The sequence below is a fragment of the Haemorhous mexicanus genome, chromosome Z (assembly GCF_027477595.1).
Source record: "Haemorhous mexicanus isolate bHaeMex1 chromosome Z, bHaeMex1.pri, whole genome shotgun sequence".
NCBI lineage: Eukaryota > Metazoa > Chordata > Aves > Passeriformes > Fringillidae > Haemorhous > Haemorhous mexicanus.
The window spans coordinates 60,810,619-60,830,077 of NC_082381.1; the positions used below are offsets into that span (position 1 = coordinate 60,810,619).

The 19,459-nt window shown below is 33.1% G+C and overlaps 1 protein-coding gene across 6 annotated transcripts in view; it reads right to left on the reverse strand.

Annotated features, from left to right (window-relative positions):
* Positions 1-19,459, reverse strand: part of KDM4C (lysine demethylase 4C) — a 247,259-nt gene that overhangs the window by 196,312 nt on the left and 31,488 nt on the right. For 5 of the 6 annotated variants that reach the window (XM_059873485.1, XM_059873486.1, XM_059873487.1 and 2 more), the window contains exons 6-7: positions 12,041-12,090; positions 3,844-3,947 (exon numbers count right to left, since the gene is read on the reverse strand). In XM_059873485.1, the coding sequence (XP_059729468.1) occupies positions 3,844-3,947; positions 12,041-12,090 (154 nt within the window). Of the gene's footprint in view, positions 1-3,843; positions 3,948-12,040; positions 12,091-13,188; positions 13,701-19,459 lie in introns of those variants that run through there. The other variant, XM_059873488.1, reaches the window with a different exon arrangement.

Below are 19,459 nucleotides of genomic sequence, written 5' to 3' on the forward strand. Positions count from 1 at the left end.
CCAAACAACTAAAGGACAAGTGAGATAGAGGGGGACAAGTGAGATAGAGGGGGACTCTAAAAGAAAAAAAGCTGGACTACAGTTGAATTCTGACATCATTTTAGAGATTGAGCAAGGATAATTTCAAAGGACTACAACCAAAAGAAAATGTGCAAAGACCACGGGATCAATAAGATATTATAGAAAGCAGAAAACAAAAAAGGAAAAGAAAAAGCCAACTTAAAACTCACTGCCCAGTAATTATACTTTGTATATACAAAAATAACCCAAATCCCAACTAGCTTTACAAGCTGTATCAGACTTGAAAAGTTTTTAGAGTAAACTAAAAAAAAAAAAAAAATGTGTGGCAACATAAGCAAATCTAGTCAGGTAATGTACAAAACATAAACATAAACTAGCCAGGTTATTCTCTTTCAAGAGAGAAATCTGATCTTCCTACACAAGGATGGACTGCTGCTCTCCTATATGGAGAAAAGAGGAGACAGCACTTCTTGTCAGTCACTAATATTCTCTCCACACAGTGACAGCTTTAATCCCTTTAAGTCAGACCATCAGAGACTTTATCAAGGACAAGCTAGTCAGAGACTTGAAACAGCACACTGTCTTCCAAATTATCTGATAAGAGTTAATGAATAAAGCAGATTATACAGAAGTAAATAGTTAAAAGAGATTCTCCATGCTCTGTTTGATACACATTTTATGTGAAAAACACATCAGACAACAGACCCACTAAAAAGCAAACAGATCTATTTAAATGAAGCAAATAATCTGAGCAGTGACTGATGACTACTCAACATATGTACTTGTTTATTACAGGAAAATAAGGAGACTTCTCAGAGCCTAAATAGGTTGTTTTGAGTGTGCGGCAATGCTTTGCATAAGCAATATAGTGAGAAAAACTGGAAGGACAAATATGACTCTTTTTAGTGGCATACCCTTATGACTTGAAATCACAAAAAGGAAGGGTTAAATTTTAAGTAGTCACAGAAATTAAAATTTACAACTTCAAACATTTTTCTTTTTGATGTCATGTCCTAAACCTTTCTACTGGTCTTACATTCAATTTCTGCTTTTACAATCTTCTTCAAAATTGTTATTTTATCATTTTATAAATTCTTTTTGTGTTTTTTTGCCCAGTGCAAGAACACACAGGGTTAGCACTTCAAAGAGGTCTATTTCTGATTGTATGAAGGGATGAAGGAAAGACAGGAAAACAAGAAAAATAGCCAACAAGGGTAGAGAAAAAAACTGGATCTTACATTTTGCATGGCTAATTTTTTTGTGGATTCATATTTAGTATATACATGCAAATGCACATATAGTTGCATATATTGTAACAGTTACTGTAGCACTTCAACAATCGCTGTGGGAATGTTTAAGAAAGATTATTCTCAACGCTAACGATTCCAAAATTTATCTCAATACACCCTCCCACTGCTGACAGTTTAGCAGGTGTTCTATTACAACAAGGAGCAGTTCAGCTGCCACCTGGTAGGCGTAGGCTGACTTATCAGCATTCAGCACATTTCCACTCCTATCACTTTGAGCCATGAGAGATCACAGCCTGGTTCTCTATATTCACTTTCTCACTGAATCCCATTAATTACAATTACACTTGGGTACAGTCTGCTTCCTCCAAAGACTAGGTGATAGAACCAAACTTAAATATTTAACTGTTTGTAGCACTTTTTTTTTTCTTTCCCTGCCCCCAGAGGATTACTATCCTCTACATTAGAATACAGTAATAATCAAGACAAATACAAAGATCAACTGCGTTACCCCACCTCAAATGTGTCATACTGAGAAAAAGTATACTGACATTCTGCAATATGCTACTTTAAACACCAACCACTGAAAATTATACTGTTCAGAGTAATATTCTGTAAATCCAAAACTATAAATATGGTTATAAAACCATTCAGCTTGGAAAGTTTCACCTGACATTTCATGATAAAGCACAAGGCTATGAAGGGAATCAGTATGTTTACCTATATATTACAAAAACTAAATGCAGCAGCTACATTTCCATATGATAATAAATCATTCAGAAAACAAACTACTTCTTTTATGAGTAATTTATTCAAAAAAGCCTGCTTTCCAAGGCAGGCAGTATCATTCTAAATGCTTACATTTCTTCAATTTTACACACAGATTGACTTAAGCATGAAAAGTGAAATGATGTTCCAAAAAATGCATAAAAAACATCTGTGTCTTTATCCCATCTATGTTGCCAGTAGGATTGATAATACAGAGGTGTCCCAGTTCTTGTTGGGCATGTCTTACACAGCCTTCCCTGCTCCCCACATTCCACCCGTGAGGAGGATGGAGGTGCACAAGAAGTTGGGAGGGGACACAGCCAGGACAGCTGAGACCATGGTATCCTGCGCAATACATAAAACCATGAGAAAAAGAAGGCAGGGCAATTGTTTGCAGTGGTGACATTTGTCCTGCCAAGTCACCATTATGCGTGACAGGGCTCTGCTTTCCTGGGAATGGCTGAACACCTGCCTGCCTGTGGGAAGAATTTACTGAATTAACTCCTCGTTTTGCTTGGCTCGTGTGCACAACATTCCCTTTCCCTATTAAACTGTCTCTGTCTCAGTCTCAAACTACGAGTTTTCTAACATTTATCCTTCCAGTTCTCACCCCATCCCACCAAGGAGGAGTGAGCAAGCACCTGTCTGGTGTCTAGCTTCCAGCTGGGCAAATATAGCCATAAAATATTACTTTCTTATTTCCTTTTTTTTTTTAATACGGTTAGAAAAACATCAGCTAAACCAGACAAGGAAGCACTGTATTGTCCTGTCTTTTAGGCCACGGAACAAGTTAGCAAAGTTTCTATACATGTACCGACCTTATATCAATTATATCAAAAATAAATAGCACATATAAGAAAACAGAAAACACAATAATAAGGAAGGTGTGTGGCAAGGATAGTTTACACAACCATATTGCAGTGGGAATACACTGGAAAAAAGTGTCTACTGCCTGGTTCTTCTGAACAACTTAAAACAATCTGAACAATGGGAAACCAGGAATCATAGCCCTTTAACGATCAAAAGCCTTTTGAAACTCAGTATTATAAAAAAGATATATTCAGGCAGGGGACCTTCTGAATCAAGTTCTAGTCTTCTAGTAGGTTTACAGAACTCCAGAATTTAAAACTTCAGAATTCACAAAATGTATAAAATAAATACACTTTAAAATAAAAGCAATGCATTGAAAATAGTTTATTAGCTGGCACCTACATGAAGTTCAAAGTGAAAAACAATTAATACAGAAATCTTGTAGAAAGCAGAAGAAACTGAATACTTCAGATGCTTTTAAAAGCAGCTATGTATTAAATTCATCTACAAAGAAGAAAGACAGGTATTCTTCTCAGTTTCTGTTTGTATAATGTTCTTATCAAACATTTCTTCTGCCAATTAAAATATATTTTAAATTAAATAATAGTTCTTTTGGCTTTATTCCACCTTAAACCTTTCAGACTCTTATAATGATAAAATTACATTTAATTGCCTTAGAAAAACAACATACAGACAAAGAAATTAAATACTTGTGTTAAAATATTAGGTATACAACCAAGCTACCATCGAAATAAATTAAAAATAAAAAATTTTGGTAAAAGTCTTAAGAAAAAAAATCACAGAAATGCTGCAATGACTACAAGTGTTTAATTCTAGAAAACTCCCTGCTAAAACTATTAGAAGTTTTAACACATTTTCATGCAGCCACTACCTAAAAAAATTTAAAATTTCCTCACCTTTACTGTAACAATGCTTATACTAAACACAATCTAATTCAATTCAAAAAAGTAGAGTTTAAAAAGAAACATTAATGTACCTTGTCAAAAGGAATTCCATACTTTTTCAATATTGAGGGAGAAATCAGAGTCATCTTGTGGCGAAGAAAAGCATCACATCCTTGAGAGCTGCTCGGAAAGAACCCTAATAAGGCAAGAAAAGCAAAGCTCTACATCTTTTCATTAAATCAAATCGGAAATCTTTGTAATATTTTTCAATATTTAATACTGTTTAAACTTGCTTTAGAATTTTTATGTCATTCTAAGGTTCTGAGAGATTTCACAAAAAACAAATGCACCGCCAAAGTTTTTCAACTGCTTTCCAGCGGGAGGAGCTACAGGGTCTTCTTTGTTTGTTAAGATGTGAAATAATTTAGAATAAATGCAGACCTGTACTTTTAGGCATGCTTTCTTACCCTTTAAAGAAATATATTGTTTCCAGAAGCTTTTTTTATGTTAATGTTTATTCTGCACACATGAAAATCAATTGCAATAAATAACTTTAGGAGGATTCCATGAAGACTAAGTTTACCTTGCACTTACAAACTATCCCTACAGTAAACAAATACAACTTCCAAACTTTTTAGAATCTGTTGTATTCCTCTCACATAAATGGTAGTTCATCATTCACAGAAGCACTTTAATTCTTGGAAAAACATGCTTACTCAATTTTTCCAAAAAAAAAAATCATTTTTAATCAACCGTGTGAATTTCTTTTAATGCCTTGAGAAAAATACATGAATTATATTTTTCTGTAATATGTGCCTTTCTCTCTAATGTTAAACTTAATTTCTTCACTCTGGTGAATCTTATATATTATGTCCACTAATCATCCTAAAACATCAGAACAATCTAAAAGTTATCCTATTATAGTTGTTACATTCTTTGCACACTCAACCTAGCACACTCACCAGTACTGGAAGAACAATATTTTTCTGATTTCTCAGAAATGAGGTTAAGCAGCACTGAAACAGCAAAGGTAAAATGTAGACTTGTGTGGGTCAATGTACTAAGAAGTCTGCTAAGCTGTCCTGATATCAAATTTTATTAAAATTCATCATTCTTATTTTTTCTTTCACCAACAACAAGCACGGAATTCTTTTCTCTTTGTTTGAATTGCAATTAATGTTTTAAGTTTCAAAAAGTACTATTTGATAGGTACAGTTATATACATGCGGCTTCACTGACCAAAAGCCAGTTAAAAGAAACTAGGTCTCAATTAGTGGACTCCAGCAAAAAAAAAATTCAACTATTTTTTCACAATTAATGCCTTTAACATAAATAATAGCAACCAAAACTTAGAATCTACAGTTTCTGAGAGTCAAGAAACCTAAGTCCTGAGCAGTATAGTAACAGAAATACACAGGAACTTACTGTGAAAAATGTGATTGCAAATGATACTTGAGACTTGCAGGAAGAGCTGGTATGAAAAGCAGTTAAAAGCTTGATTGCTAAAAGCAGAGAGAGTTTAACTGAATTCTCCTTGAGAAAACAAATTTTGTACCAAATTATGTTACTGCAATATGCTTAATTAGCTCAACACAAGATGATAAAAAGCCAACGATGGGCAGACATCCAAAATTTAAGTCATACCATTCCAGCTCCAAGAGATCAGACATAGCTGTGACAAGTCCAACCAGAAGGCAGGCTTGTTGCTGAATTCCAAGAAAGTCGCAAATAACACAGAGCAGCAGAACACAACCTGCTCAAAATCCACTACTAGAAATTTACAGGAGAACATTTGTTGTGGTTACACAGCCCTCACAGTGAAATCAAAGTGCAGCCTACACATTCTGTACCATTATAAAATATCTTTTGACTTGTCAAAGTCTAAACTTGTGCACGCAAAATTTTCAGCCCCATTCATCTCATTTTCTCAAAGGAGCTCCCCTTCAATAAACAAGGAAAGGAAGGAAGGTAGTATTTTCTCATTACAAGACTCTCTTTATCAGAAGATCTTTTGTCTGCCAGGCTAAATGTAAGGTCACACAAGCTTTTCTTCCAAAAAATAAAATCCCTATGGGAGAACTGGCTAACAGATGTAAAAAATACTGAATAGAGGACTTTGCATTAGAAATATTACAAGACTCTTACAAAAACATTAAATGCAGTCCAATTCAAGATATGCCCACAACATTAAGAATCACTCTGAAATACCAAGCTGATGTTAAAATTACCAATTAAAGGAATTACCATGCAATCCTGAGTGTTTAGTGAAATCCCATTTCAAAAGAAAAAATACAGAAACCTATCAACTGTAAATACTTTTCAACTTCTGTAGCACATTAAGGTTTTTAAGGGACACATGAAATTTTAATTTAACCACTAACACTAATCCATTAACTCTAAATCAGTTCTGCAAGAGCAGGTATTTTGTAGGAATTCACATGCAACGCCAGCTTCTTGGATGTTCTCTTGAGACATGGCAGACCTAAACCCTGTTCATTCCTTGGAAACTACTACAAAGAAACAAAAGAATTCAAAACAATTACTTTGTAGAAGCCAATGAGAAATAATCAGAGTGCCAGGTAAAACTGAATAAGGTTGCTCATTGATTTATGTCTATGAGAAGACGACCATCAAATTGAAAATTCTCCAATCCATGATTTACAGAAACACTGACATTTTTAACAGCTAGAGCAGAATTGGAACAGTCTGCGTGGTAAGTATGTGATTCAATACCTGCTGGCCAAATGTTTGGGCATGAACAACTACAAGGAGAGGACATTTATCCTAACTCAAGGTTCCTCTCAGCTTGTTACGACTCTTATTTAGTTAGCCCAAGAGCAGCAACAGCAAAGGGTATGTAAAAGCATACGCTTCAGACTGTATCAACAAACAAAAACAGGCCCTTGCAAGACTCTATATACGTACTCTAACAGATAACATAGCCCAAAATGTACAATCTTACCAATGTTATTTGTGCAAACAAAATTAAGGTACTTTAGTAACAGCAATATCACTAGACTGGGGAAGACACATCCTTTGTCAGTGCTATTCCATTTCAGCATGATCTTTCCAAAGAATTTATACTCCAAATACATGCTAGAGAGAAGTCAAAGCCTTCTCATCTTTGGACAAAGGTAGAAGCAGTGAGCACTCAGCAGATTCCTAGCCATGGAGGGATACAGAACATATTTTAAAAAATTAGTTCAAATCTCGAAATTGGTGAGGGACAGTGAGCGTTGCTACCTGGCAGTCTCATTTTTCCTTTCCACCATGAGAGTATCTTTCCAACATATCACACACAGCTCATGTCAGATGACCACATCAATATCATACCTATCACTCAGGCAAAGTGAAGTGGATTGGGTTCCATTCTCTGGTTGATTAGCATTTTCAAGATATTTGGAATGCTCTTCTATGCTTCTAAGAACATGCCCATAATGTTTTCAATTACATTGTCCAGCTAAAATCATATATGCACAAATAACAATATTATTCCCAAAAGTGTAATTCTACAACTCCATTGGACTGAACAGGTTGGTTTGCTATATTTTACCTTGAATGATCAGGGAAATCATAATTTGGTCACTAACAGTCATTATTTAATTATTAGTCATTATTTAATGACATCCATATAAAATCATATTCTTAGGGAACTTACAAATCAAATCCTAACCAGTGCAACGAATGAAGCTAGACATCCTGTAATTTTTAACACTTCCTTACTCAAGACTTCACCTGAAATTTCAAGGTGCTGCATTTCTCTTTAATATTATTTAAAATAATGTGTAATTATAAAACTTACAACATAAGGAAAAAACCACCCTAAATTGCAAATATATTTAATGTCATTTGATGTTAATGAAAGTAAGTATAAATCAAATTAACATAATTAAGCTCAAGTTCATGATTATTTATTATTTATGCAGCCCTTCATTTAAAGGACTTACACAAAATATTAATAATAATTTGCAGATCAGTACTATCAAAACAATGGCAGAGACTACAGAAAGTACTAAGTTTTCTAGCAATTCTCTTTTTAGATTTTACTTTGGTAGGTATAAGTACAAACTTCATATAGTTTATTTAAATTATTTTTCCATTATCTGAATTAATTTGATTTAACTTTCTGTGTTGAACATGAAAGAAATTAGGACGGTAAGTCTGCATGACAACAACCATCACAAAGGAACAATGGCACTTTGTATGCTATATAAAGCAGAATACAAAAGCCACAAAGAGGCTTTCAAGTGGTATGAAATACAACTGTAGGTATGCCCAGATTAATATGTTCAAGCCTTAAGTTTATTATCTCTTAAATAAAACCTTCCTAACTTGACTAATTATTTTTCTAAGAAAAAGTTCAATTCTTCTTCAACTGCTAAAGTTTTCACATTCAAGATCCTTAGAAGTTATGCAAGTTCTACTTCAAGTCTCATTTCAACAATTATTTTAATTTTTATTTCAAACACAACAGGTAGTGACTTCTGCATAAAATGAAGTAATTAATACCATACCCCATAAAAAGCTTTGTACAAAAACCATATGTACTTACAGTATATTAAACTTTTCTTTAGTTTTTTCTTTAACATAATTGAACATCACAGATTGATGCCATCTCCTTTCTAAAACAGTTTCTGCACTCAAACAGCCTATTAAAAGATCTCCAAAATCCTTCAATCCAACATTTCTCATTTGCCACTCTGCCTCTATTCTCTTTTATTTTCTAACCCATTTTGTGAAACAAAAAATAATTTAAGAATACTGCGGTATTACAGATTAACATAACAACACATATAAAAATTGCAGTTAACAGCTCACTTGAGATTTTTATTACATTTATGTCTACATAAAATTGAAAAAAATCTACATAAATGAGAAAGCAGCTGAAGGGCAAAATCAAACTGTTGTCTTTATTAGATGCAAGTCTGATGTCTTTCAGACAAAGCATTTGTAGGCGCCACAGTCAATCAAGATTTCAATGGAAAGCAAAAATGAAAGCATTCATGCACAAAAGGCATGTGTTGTAATTGTGATGTGCAGACAAGATAATGGAAAATATTCTAACCTTCCTTTAATTTTATGTATCAACTCCTGCCTTCACTTACACAATCTGTCATTTTTAATGTATTATTTTATTATTTTAATTATTTAGGAGCAGTCAATTAATTCAGTAGGCATCTGGTCATCAGAGCTAACCTTCCTGAATAAACTACTTTTCTTTTCCTTCAAATGTTGCATTTATGCAAAAATATTTTCGCTACACATGGTATTAAGTACAAAGGTCTCATTTACACTATGTTTTATTAATGTTTTCTTTAAAATGACATGCAGCCATGCAGTTTACTTTATACTTTTATCTTTGTAAGATACCTTACGTGAAACACGCTGTATTTTAGAAGGCACCAGTTACAAAGTAGATGATCACAGCATGGACACAATAAGAAATGGTAATTTTCAGTTTAAAAAAAATAAATCCATTGTTTTTATTGTTCATCTTTGTAGTATTATCTTCTACATTCCATTCTCAGCTATTAGCTGGACCAAAAAAATCATGGAAACAATCCACTCACAGAAAAATATCCCAGGCTACATTAAAATGAAATACTGAAAACTTAGTTTCACAGACAACATTCTTCAACATTACCTAATTCAGCTATCTTACATTGCTGCTACAATAACAATCTCCGTATGAGTACCTAGTTTTCCTACAGAAATCCAGTTTCATGTAGTAAATGTAATGGAATAAACATTATTTGAAATTTTATCATCCCTGTTCATTAAATGATTCAATGATTTGTTATTTTCCATTCGAAACATAGTAATGAAATAAAAATAATTAAATTATGATAATAAGCATGACTCATTAAGGAAGTCTTCCATTCACCCCACAGCTCTTTCTAACTAACATAAAATTAAGAGCAGCTTAATTCTTACTTCTGTGAAGATGCACCAAATTCTGACTAGCACCTGGACATCAAGACACTGTTCCTCCAGGAAAACCTACTGCTTTCTGAAAAAGAGTGGCTTTGGTGATTTCCATTTCAACTATGGTATTCGGCCACCATCAGCAGTAAGAGGGCTGTGCATCTTCAGGCCAGTTTCTTTTTTCAAGTATCTCCAAAAGTTACCTACTTCCTGAATTTGTATAGGTTACTCCAATATCTAAAGAAATCAGGGTTATTTCAAGGAAAGAAGGAGTTTTTTTTTGTCTACAACAGATAATACTGTGCCTCAGTACCATTTTATTTTTAGAAATGAGTGAACAAGTGTTGCTTCAACTGCCCATCCTTTTCCCTCTAAAAATAAAGAAAAATTCAATGCATACTCACTACAGCTCATTTAAACTTGAATGGTTTTAGAACACTGCAGTTATTATCAAGCAATATGAAATCTAAGGTAAATGACAAAGCAGCCAAAAAAATACCATGTGCAAAGCTTATCTACCCAAAGATCTTACTCCCATCAAATGTAGAACTGTGTACAGAGAAATGTTTACATACAGCATGAAAAGCTTCCTCTGACTAACCTAGTAGCACATAGTTGCTGCTCCAAGATTCCAAAAGCCAGGGGCAGTTCCTATGCTCCTCTGAAATATTTCTGTGCCACTGTGCTGCAATCTCGCTCAGGATTCCATGAAAATTTTAGAATCCACCAAGGAAAGTAAGGAATGCATACTGTAAAATAAACTTTAGGCTAACTTTGAACCTGACAAGATACTTCATTTGGAGTCTCTACATATACCAGAAGACTCAATGGACAATAACTTTTCAATCACCTTGCCCATGCCAGTCATCACAAGTCTTTACCAAATCCCCTGATCTTTATTTACATTTCTGCTCATTGAATAGTTAGAGTTTACTATCAATTATGAAAAGAAAATGGCATTTTTTTCAACAGTCTTAGTGTCCCTCACTGAAAATTTTCCAATTCTATACTTCTTTACTCTTTTATCATTTCTTGTAAAACTAAATTATTGAATCATCCTAAGTCAGTGTATAATGCCAAGCCTACAAGTTTTAATTAGTTTCCCAGTGAAAGACAAACAGTGTATAGTGTTCTATAGTTTGCACTGGGAAAAGAAACTGGAAAACAAAGAAAACGACTGATAACTTTTTCAAATTAAACTATGACAAAATTTAGGAATAGGAAATGTAATTATTCAGGCTGAAATGTTTTCCTGAGACATACTTTTAAGACTGGAAGTTCACAGGTCTTTACTTTCACATCTTTAACTGCAATAATAACTCAATAATAGCTCAACTCTATAATAGTTCTAAAAGCTCAGAAAAAGAATCATGCACCCATATATTAAGATAAAAAAATTTCTACGAAAACAAAATGTACACAAATTTTCAGAATTTTGTCCTAACACACAAGATCTAATTATGAGCTTTCAATAAACAGCATTCCTTTCCTCTCATTCCATTTCATTAAGCACTCCATTCCATAATTCCTTTAATGGTTATTAGCAAGCTATAAAACATGGGCAGCCAGGCCAAGAAACATCCCTAATTATTCCCAAGTTCATTATTTGCACTCTTAATTCAGAAACAAAAATAAAGGTGTAGTATTACTGAAAAGAAAACAAATTACTGAGTGAGAATCTTTCTACAGACTAGTGGTTATTACCCCTTAGTCCTCAAACTTACAACCATATCTCTGCTCCTTCTTCCAAACGTTTCTTCCACCTCTGAATGGCAAAAGCCAGTACATGCTTCAGCTAAAGTGGATCTACATGCCTGCTCAACAGTCAGCAAGCTGCTAACAAATAAGACTTAGTGTTTCTACACTTTGTCTGCTCACCCCTTTCACAGAAGCACTAACCAGGACTCTATCCTCTACCCAACCATCAACTTTGATGAAACTTTTGGAGATTAATCTGTCCTCAATATTTCTCTCTCTGTATCTAATTTGGGTAAAAAGATACAAAAAGTTGCTGATGAAAAGAAGCTAGGACAAGAAAGAGCAAGGCCACAGAGGAGACAAAAATACTAGCAATGAAAATCTAATGAACAACAAAATAGTAAGCTTCCTTTTCCTAAGTTTCACTAAGCTACAAGTGGCAGTACAAAATAAAGTTCTAAGAGAAGTCAATCAAAAAAAAACCCCAAAACAAAACAAAGAACCACTTCAATTCTTCAGAATTCCTCAGGGCAATAATACTGCAGACACATAAAAGTCATACAACATTAAGTAATAAAACAGTAGGTGAGTCAAGAACAATGTTTCTCACTTTCCTCAAGGGCTGTCCTTCAAACACCATACATATGAAAATATTGGAAATCCTACCTTGAGCTAGTCTTTCAAGCCGTTTCCCATGCTCTGGAGGAATAGCATACCTAAAATTCACATAAAGAAAAGGATGAAACACTTAAAGATGTAATTACTACATAATGATTAAAAGTCATCATTCATGTATGATAAATATCTAACTATACAGAAGTCAAAAAGATTAAAGACTGAAAAATTACACAGAAAAAATATATACTAACATCTAAGGAAAAAATACAGACATTGGGTTTTGGGGCAGAGGTTTGAGAAAAATTTAGCTTATTTCTAGTTTAAATATTATATTATATAGTTCCAAAATGTTATATTCACTATTTAAAGTCACATACATTGACAATATTTCAATATTACTACATCACCAATTTAAAAATAAACACATACTTTATTTTTCTAAATGAAATTTTAAAAATTTAAAATAAATCTAATTTCTACAAGTTCAATTTCTTTGAATCTCAGCATGCTTCCCGAGACACAAGGATTCAACAGAAAAATATAAGCATTAAAAATCTCTCTTTTTTCCTATAGCAAAAGCTGTGGAATAAAACCTGCCCTTGTAGAATCATTAAAATTAGAGTTTAAATCATTATAGAAATAGACTTTCTTCAGTTTACAGAATTGTACATATCATAGAAACCCACTGTTCTTACAATAATATAATTTTTTTTAAAAAATTCCACATGCTGTCTACAGCAATTTGACAAAAAATACCAAAGAACATATTATTTTCAATGTTTACTGCAGCCAGAAAATACAAAACTATTGAAAAGTTGTTTCATTTCTGCTTCTCTCTGTTATTAACATATTTACTGCACTTCATGGACTTACTGAATATTTTAATTAGGATTTATTATTGACTTTACCTGCTTTAACATGTGATATAATACGCTTTTGTTTCAGTTTAATGTTGCAATAACACTGGATTGATTCTTCTCTATTAAAAAAATACGATTCAGAAAAGAAGGAAATGTATATTCAGCTGTACATTATTAAACTAAGTAAGCATGTAGCCTTTTATTACACTGTGAACACATTTCATTCATCAGCCTTGAAAACTCACTCAGAAAAACATGCAATAAACATCCAACTACCTCAAGTTATTTGCACACACACTAAAATTTTACAATTTTACTCTATTATAACTGAAATACCTGCATAGAAGGAAGACCACTTCATAAGTCAGTGCTCTGTAAGATAAACACATGCCCACTGACAACCCATTCCAAACGGTATTAAACAAAGAGACTTTCAGTTTACTATGCTCAATATTTGCAGTTTTAATCAGAATTTTGCTGTCTCACAAAAACGCACTTTGTTTCTCTCCATCTGTGCTTCCAAAGTGTTTATCCAAATGTAATATGGAGTGTATGTAACACTCCATATTACACACGGACCAGTGTATCCATACCAATCTAAACTATCTGTTTGCCATTCTTCACACTCCATCAGATAAAAATGCTATGTATAGCAGAATATACTGTACTGTGTGTCTTTAAATACACAACTCCAGAAAGCAAAACATGAACAGATACTGTTTATTTCCAACAAAAAAACTCAAAACTAGATGCTGTACTTTGCTTTGACTCTAATTGAACTGGTGCTCCTCGTAAATGTTACTCCTTCAAAAGCACATGTTATACAATTCAATAATAATATGGAGCCACATGGTTCTATTTGTACATATAAACATGTTAATATTACAAACATACAGAAGTCAATTAAGCTCTCCAAAAGTCTTCTGGAAAGACAGTGCATGATTTAACTGGACTACAGATATTTATTTACAGAATCCAAAATCACAAAGAAATACAATACATTAAATGCAAATTGGTGCTTTTCATCATAGTCTTCACTTGAGTTGTATGGTAACATCTGCTACTCAATTCTTTACTTCTTCCCTCTGCTGAAATTGCTTGGTCCTCACTGCTAAGACAAGGACAAAGGAATGGAGACAGACAACCCTTTGTACTACAACACATTAGGAGTCCCAAAGTCACTCTTGAGAACCGTTCAGGCTTGATTCCTAACACCATTTATTAGAAAACTGAGCTTAGCATATGTGCACCTGCCTTTCATGATGAGAGGTATGAATCTTGCTGGATTCTTGGTCTACTCTGCACTAAACAAAAAGCTCCCAAATTCAAATGACCCAGTCAGAGAAAAAAAAATTATTCACTCTTAATCTCAACAGCTAGCTTATATGAGAATTTGAACAGTTAAAAGCTCTTTGAAAAATATCTTCATCTTGTATTCATCTTTCTTTTAGCCACATTACCAAACAGCCATTAACCTTATTATATGAGAAGTCAAGCAAATGTTAAGTCCAGGATCTCCAAAGCAAATGTAACACTAAATTACTAACAGGCAAAGAGAGTGTTTCTTGGATAACAAGGAAATAAACAGACACAAAGTTAAGAAAAGACAAAAGGGGAAATTATGATGCTAAGTGTTGGAATGTTGGGAGACACAAGACATATGATGGACTTTGGACCTGGTTAACATAAGAGATTTGATAACAGGATGCCTTGGCAAAAGCAAACGGAACTTTGAAAATTAGACCTAGATTGCATGAAGATTAAATCAAACAGGTTTACTAGAAAAAGAAAATCCCAGTCAACTCTACAAGCAAGAGATGTTGTTACATGCATTAGTTCATGTATGTGATTTTAACCTAATCATTGTAGTACACATTACTAGTCTCCCTGAAATAGTATATAAATTCTTGTATCCCACAATAAAATCAGATTCTGATCACTGAGTCTCCCCATCTCTCTCTATCGCTGACAACTAAGTAGAATTTAATCTTATTCGTTCACAAAGATATACCTGGTAAAGTACAAAGAGTCACCATTCATTGACAGTCATACTACAAGGACAGAAAAAATATAGTACATATATTTACCCAGTATTGTTAATAAACATCTTCTGAAGTATATCTTAGTTCAGCAGATCAAGAGTACTGGCAACAAGATTAATTACAAATAAGTAATAAACATTAAATTTACGTTATTAACTTGTAATTAATCTTTATATATATGTTTTCAAGATTAATGCTTCATCTCAGTCACAGCAAAAACAACAAATTGTTGCTTTACTAAGCAAAAACTGCTTAGCCAACCAAGATGATCACCAGACAAGAAGCCTCTTCTATCCAGCCAATCATTCTCATGTCAGTGACCAGAAATAGAATGTGAAACAATTTGAGTTCCATTCTTCCAAAGTCAGGTGTATGCAGAGATAATGGTCAATAGCATCAATTTCAAGCAAATTTAGTGTAATCCTTAATACTTAACCAAACTACACTTAATATCTAACCAAACTACTTGTCTAAATACGATGTTATATATAGACAAGGTAAAAACAGCTGATGACTTTTCCTGAAGATTAGTATTTTTAAAATTCAAAAGCTACAAACCCATAAAATGTTGTTCTAAGGAAACATCATCAGTTTTTTTCAAAATGAACTCTATTGATTGGTTTTATAATTGGTAACAGACAACTTGCAACATTCACAGTACATCAAAATAATGCTATCGAACTTCAGGCACTGAGCTCAGAATCACGTGACCCTTTTATCAGCTACTGATTTACTTTATTATCTGGTTCCTATTTATTATACATAAACCTGATACACAACTTTTTAAAATATGAGCAGATTTCAATTTCATAAACTTAATTAAGGAAGTTAATATATTTTTTGTTTTGAGATGGGAAATGCAAAAGTTTGTTGCCACCTAAAAATGTTCCTATTTAATCTAAATATTTTAAGAAACAAAATCCTCTTCCACAAGGGAAAAACAACACAAATAAACAAATAATCCCTGACCTTTTCTTCTAATCCCTGACTAAAGTTCTTCCACTTTGTGAAGAACATTGAAACTAGCAAATGATTGCTCTGTTTCAAGCACCATAATCCATCTGAGCTGCTGACAAACCACTATACTATTTGATTACAGATACCTTTTCACAACCAGAATACCTATTTGATTACAGTCATCTCTGTGACTCATAGTATTTCTAACTTTTATAACAGTTTACAGCAAGAAGTCTGTCTAATCCTAGTGGAAGCTTTATACTTTACTCCCATTTCTACCATACAGGTTTGACTTCCCTGTAGTTTTCTGTGTCTATTTTGTTTTCTAGACATAGAAAGTAACTAGGAAACATGTCCGTACCATCAGCGGGATGCACAACTTTTGCAAAGGTAGCAAGACTCCTCCACTTATGCTGAACTTTGCATCACCTGGCCAGACTTTGACTAGTTTTTGTCAGACACTGATCACACTCAAAGTTCTATTAATCCTTCCTCAGAAGGCCCTGAAAGGACCTAGCTGAGCCTCTCTAAATTTATTTACCTTATTGCCATATTTGTTCTTAAATCATACAATGTTAGCATCAGTCTGAGTATGCTTTTCCTTCTTCACCTTTTTTGTCTATAATTTTTTCTTAAACTAATATCAGAATGCCTTTCATTTTTATCTCACCATACTCATAACACCATTACTATTTCCCTTCTACTGCGATTCAAAATCTGAAAGCCTTCACATGAAATGTTTCAAAGACTTCCACAACCCCTGCTGTGTAACTATGTGTCTTTCCTGATTGTTCCACCACATTAAGCAAGATGAAAAGGTATTGATACACATTCTATACTGGCAAATCCACAAAAAATATTCCAGTCACAGCAATCAAGAGGTAACAGTAAGGTGGCTCAAAGTATAAATTTTAGGCAACCTAGAGATCAGATATCTTACCATCCTATATCCACTGGAATCATGAATAAAGCTCCTGAACCTAAATCCCTGATTTATTTTCATTGTCACAAAAGATTTATTTCCTCTTACAACCTAAATAAACTGTCAGGCCAAGTCTCACTCTCCCAATCCATCTAATTCTGGCTGCCTAAGCATTCTCTCTAACAATCTGGTCTCTTTTTCTTGATACAGTCACAAAGAAGGAACTATCTCCATTTTCTGTAGCATTTATTCCTGTTTACTATATGACTGACCAACCCTGCAAGGCATTTTGTGATTTATGAAAGACATTACTAAACAGGAGAGGTTTTTTAACATAATGTATTGTTTCTTGTCATTTTCAGTCTTCAGGAAAGCTAGGAAGCAAAGACCAGATGGAACGTCACAGAAAACATACAAATTGATACTTAAATTATTGCATCAATCACACTGCAAGTTTTAACTGTGCCCCTTTCAAGGAAAAGAAAAAAACCTAGCTCTTCATGCAGAAAAAAAATTCAGGCCTTCACCATCAGATATAAAAGGTGAACGAACTGAGCAAAGTATTTTAAAATACTAATTTCTAAAGTAAAATAATATATTCTCTACACATCTTCTTTAAAATAAAATAGGAAAAAATTGTCCTAATATTATTATATTACTTTCTCCCTGATTAAGAAAAACTTCCTTATATTTATTATAATTCTTCTTCAAGAAAATTTATATCATCTCAACACTTAAAAAAATTCAACAGACTGTGTTTCATGAGTCAGGTAACCAGAAAAAAGAGTAAGCCTTGTTTTCAGATACTAAATAAACCCAGAATTCTTTTCAAAAAAAATGAATGTCTTACTCAGATTTTTAATTTATAAACTTATAATGTAAATTGAAGCATTATCCATATTTTAGCCAAGGATATAGTACATATAGTAATAGTATAGGAATTCTTCTAGTAACAAAAATCTGATCTCTGCTAAGCATTAATTTTCAAGAGCACTTTAAAAGCTTGACATGACAAAATTCAAAGTATTACACAAAACAAAAATAAATTATCTTAAGACCTATACCCCTGAAACAATAATTACAATAGAAAAAAAACATGTAACAACAAATGCCAGAGTGAAGGAATTTTTAGAATTAGTAAGCAGTTTATAAATCCCATTACAAAATACACCAATATCAAGAGATAACTGAATGACAGCCACACTACCAATCACACCAATGGTTTGTCTTGCTAATAAGAACTTTTTCTAATAATAACTTTTTCTAAAAAACTGAGATATAAAATGATACCTCATTTTCAAGGTACCTTTCCTCTCAGAATGGAAAGAGAAAACTGCAGTAAAAATTATTGCCTAATTGAAAGTAATTTTAAGTCTCTTCCCAGTAGATCTTTCCCCACCACACCCAAACCTCTGCTGGCCTTATATTATCCTATTTCAGGGTTTTTAAGTTTAAGTTCCTTCTTCTCTTTCAAGATATTTCCTCTTTAGCAAATTTTTGCAAGTTTAGAAAAATCTATACAATTAATGTATGTAACATATTACGTTACACATATTATGTGTTACACAAACGTAAACATCTAAATATGCATAAACATCTAAACAGCTGTAATCCTAATTTTGTAAGTTATCAGACATATATTCCCTCCATGTTTTATATGAAGCAGTCAATGAAGGAATTGGTATAACATATAACAACACAGAACTAGACTTCTCTCCTTAAGAGAAGTCCACTTGAAGTAAAAGTGTGAATTATAAGATGCAATGCAAGTTAACCTATGCCTAAACACTGCAGAAAGCTTCAAATTCTGTAACGACTGCTACAGCAGATAGACTCAGCTGATAGCCACAAGTTCTGATTGTGGTTCTCAGATGGAAATGGCTGTCCTTTCACAATTCAGAGAAAATACATTGCATGTTAGTTCTCTGAAAGACCAATGCATCTGTCTCAAAGAACCACATGTAAAACCAGTAAAATCCAAGAACATGTATTACTACTATGTATGTCAAGTTATTTTGTTTCACTAAGGATGGTCAAATCAATTGAATTAAAGAGCAGAAAATATCTTTCATAAGTATCATAAGATTCAGCTCCTACCCTACTTTCTTGAAGAAAATACTATACTCATATCACATTAACACAACACACTTTACTGATAAATTAACTTTGCATAAATTATTACAGCATTTCTCCAGTAACAGACATATGTGTAACATGAAATAAATCTTTAGCTGTCTTTTGTTCAACTTTTTTATAATGCTGCAATTCTTAAAAATATGGGCCAATGTGGTACAGAAAATTAATTTGTATCCACCACTATTTCTTCAAAATATGAAGAGATCAGTGTTTAATGATTTTGTTCATTAGAAGCATAAAAAAGTATCTGTAGACTAAAAAGCATTTATCCTGTTATCGACTCATATCTCCTTCAAAAATAATTAAAGAAGCTTCTTCCCAATGTATCTAAGGGGTTCAGAGTTTAAGTTCTCTACTGTTTGGAATTTCACAATATGCAGTGAGTTTTTCTTCAAACAGCACTTTTTAAATTCCTAAGAATTAGAAAACAACTTTATGCAATCATCATATTATTTACAATTGTCCTATTATCTTGGAACATTCTGGAAACACCTACCTTTACATTCATTTTTTAAAAATATATTGATGATACGGTTAACAAGACCATCTG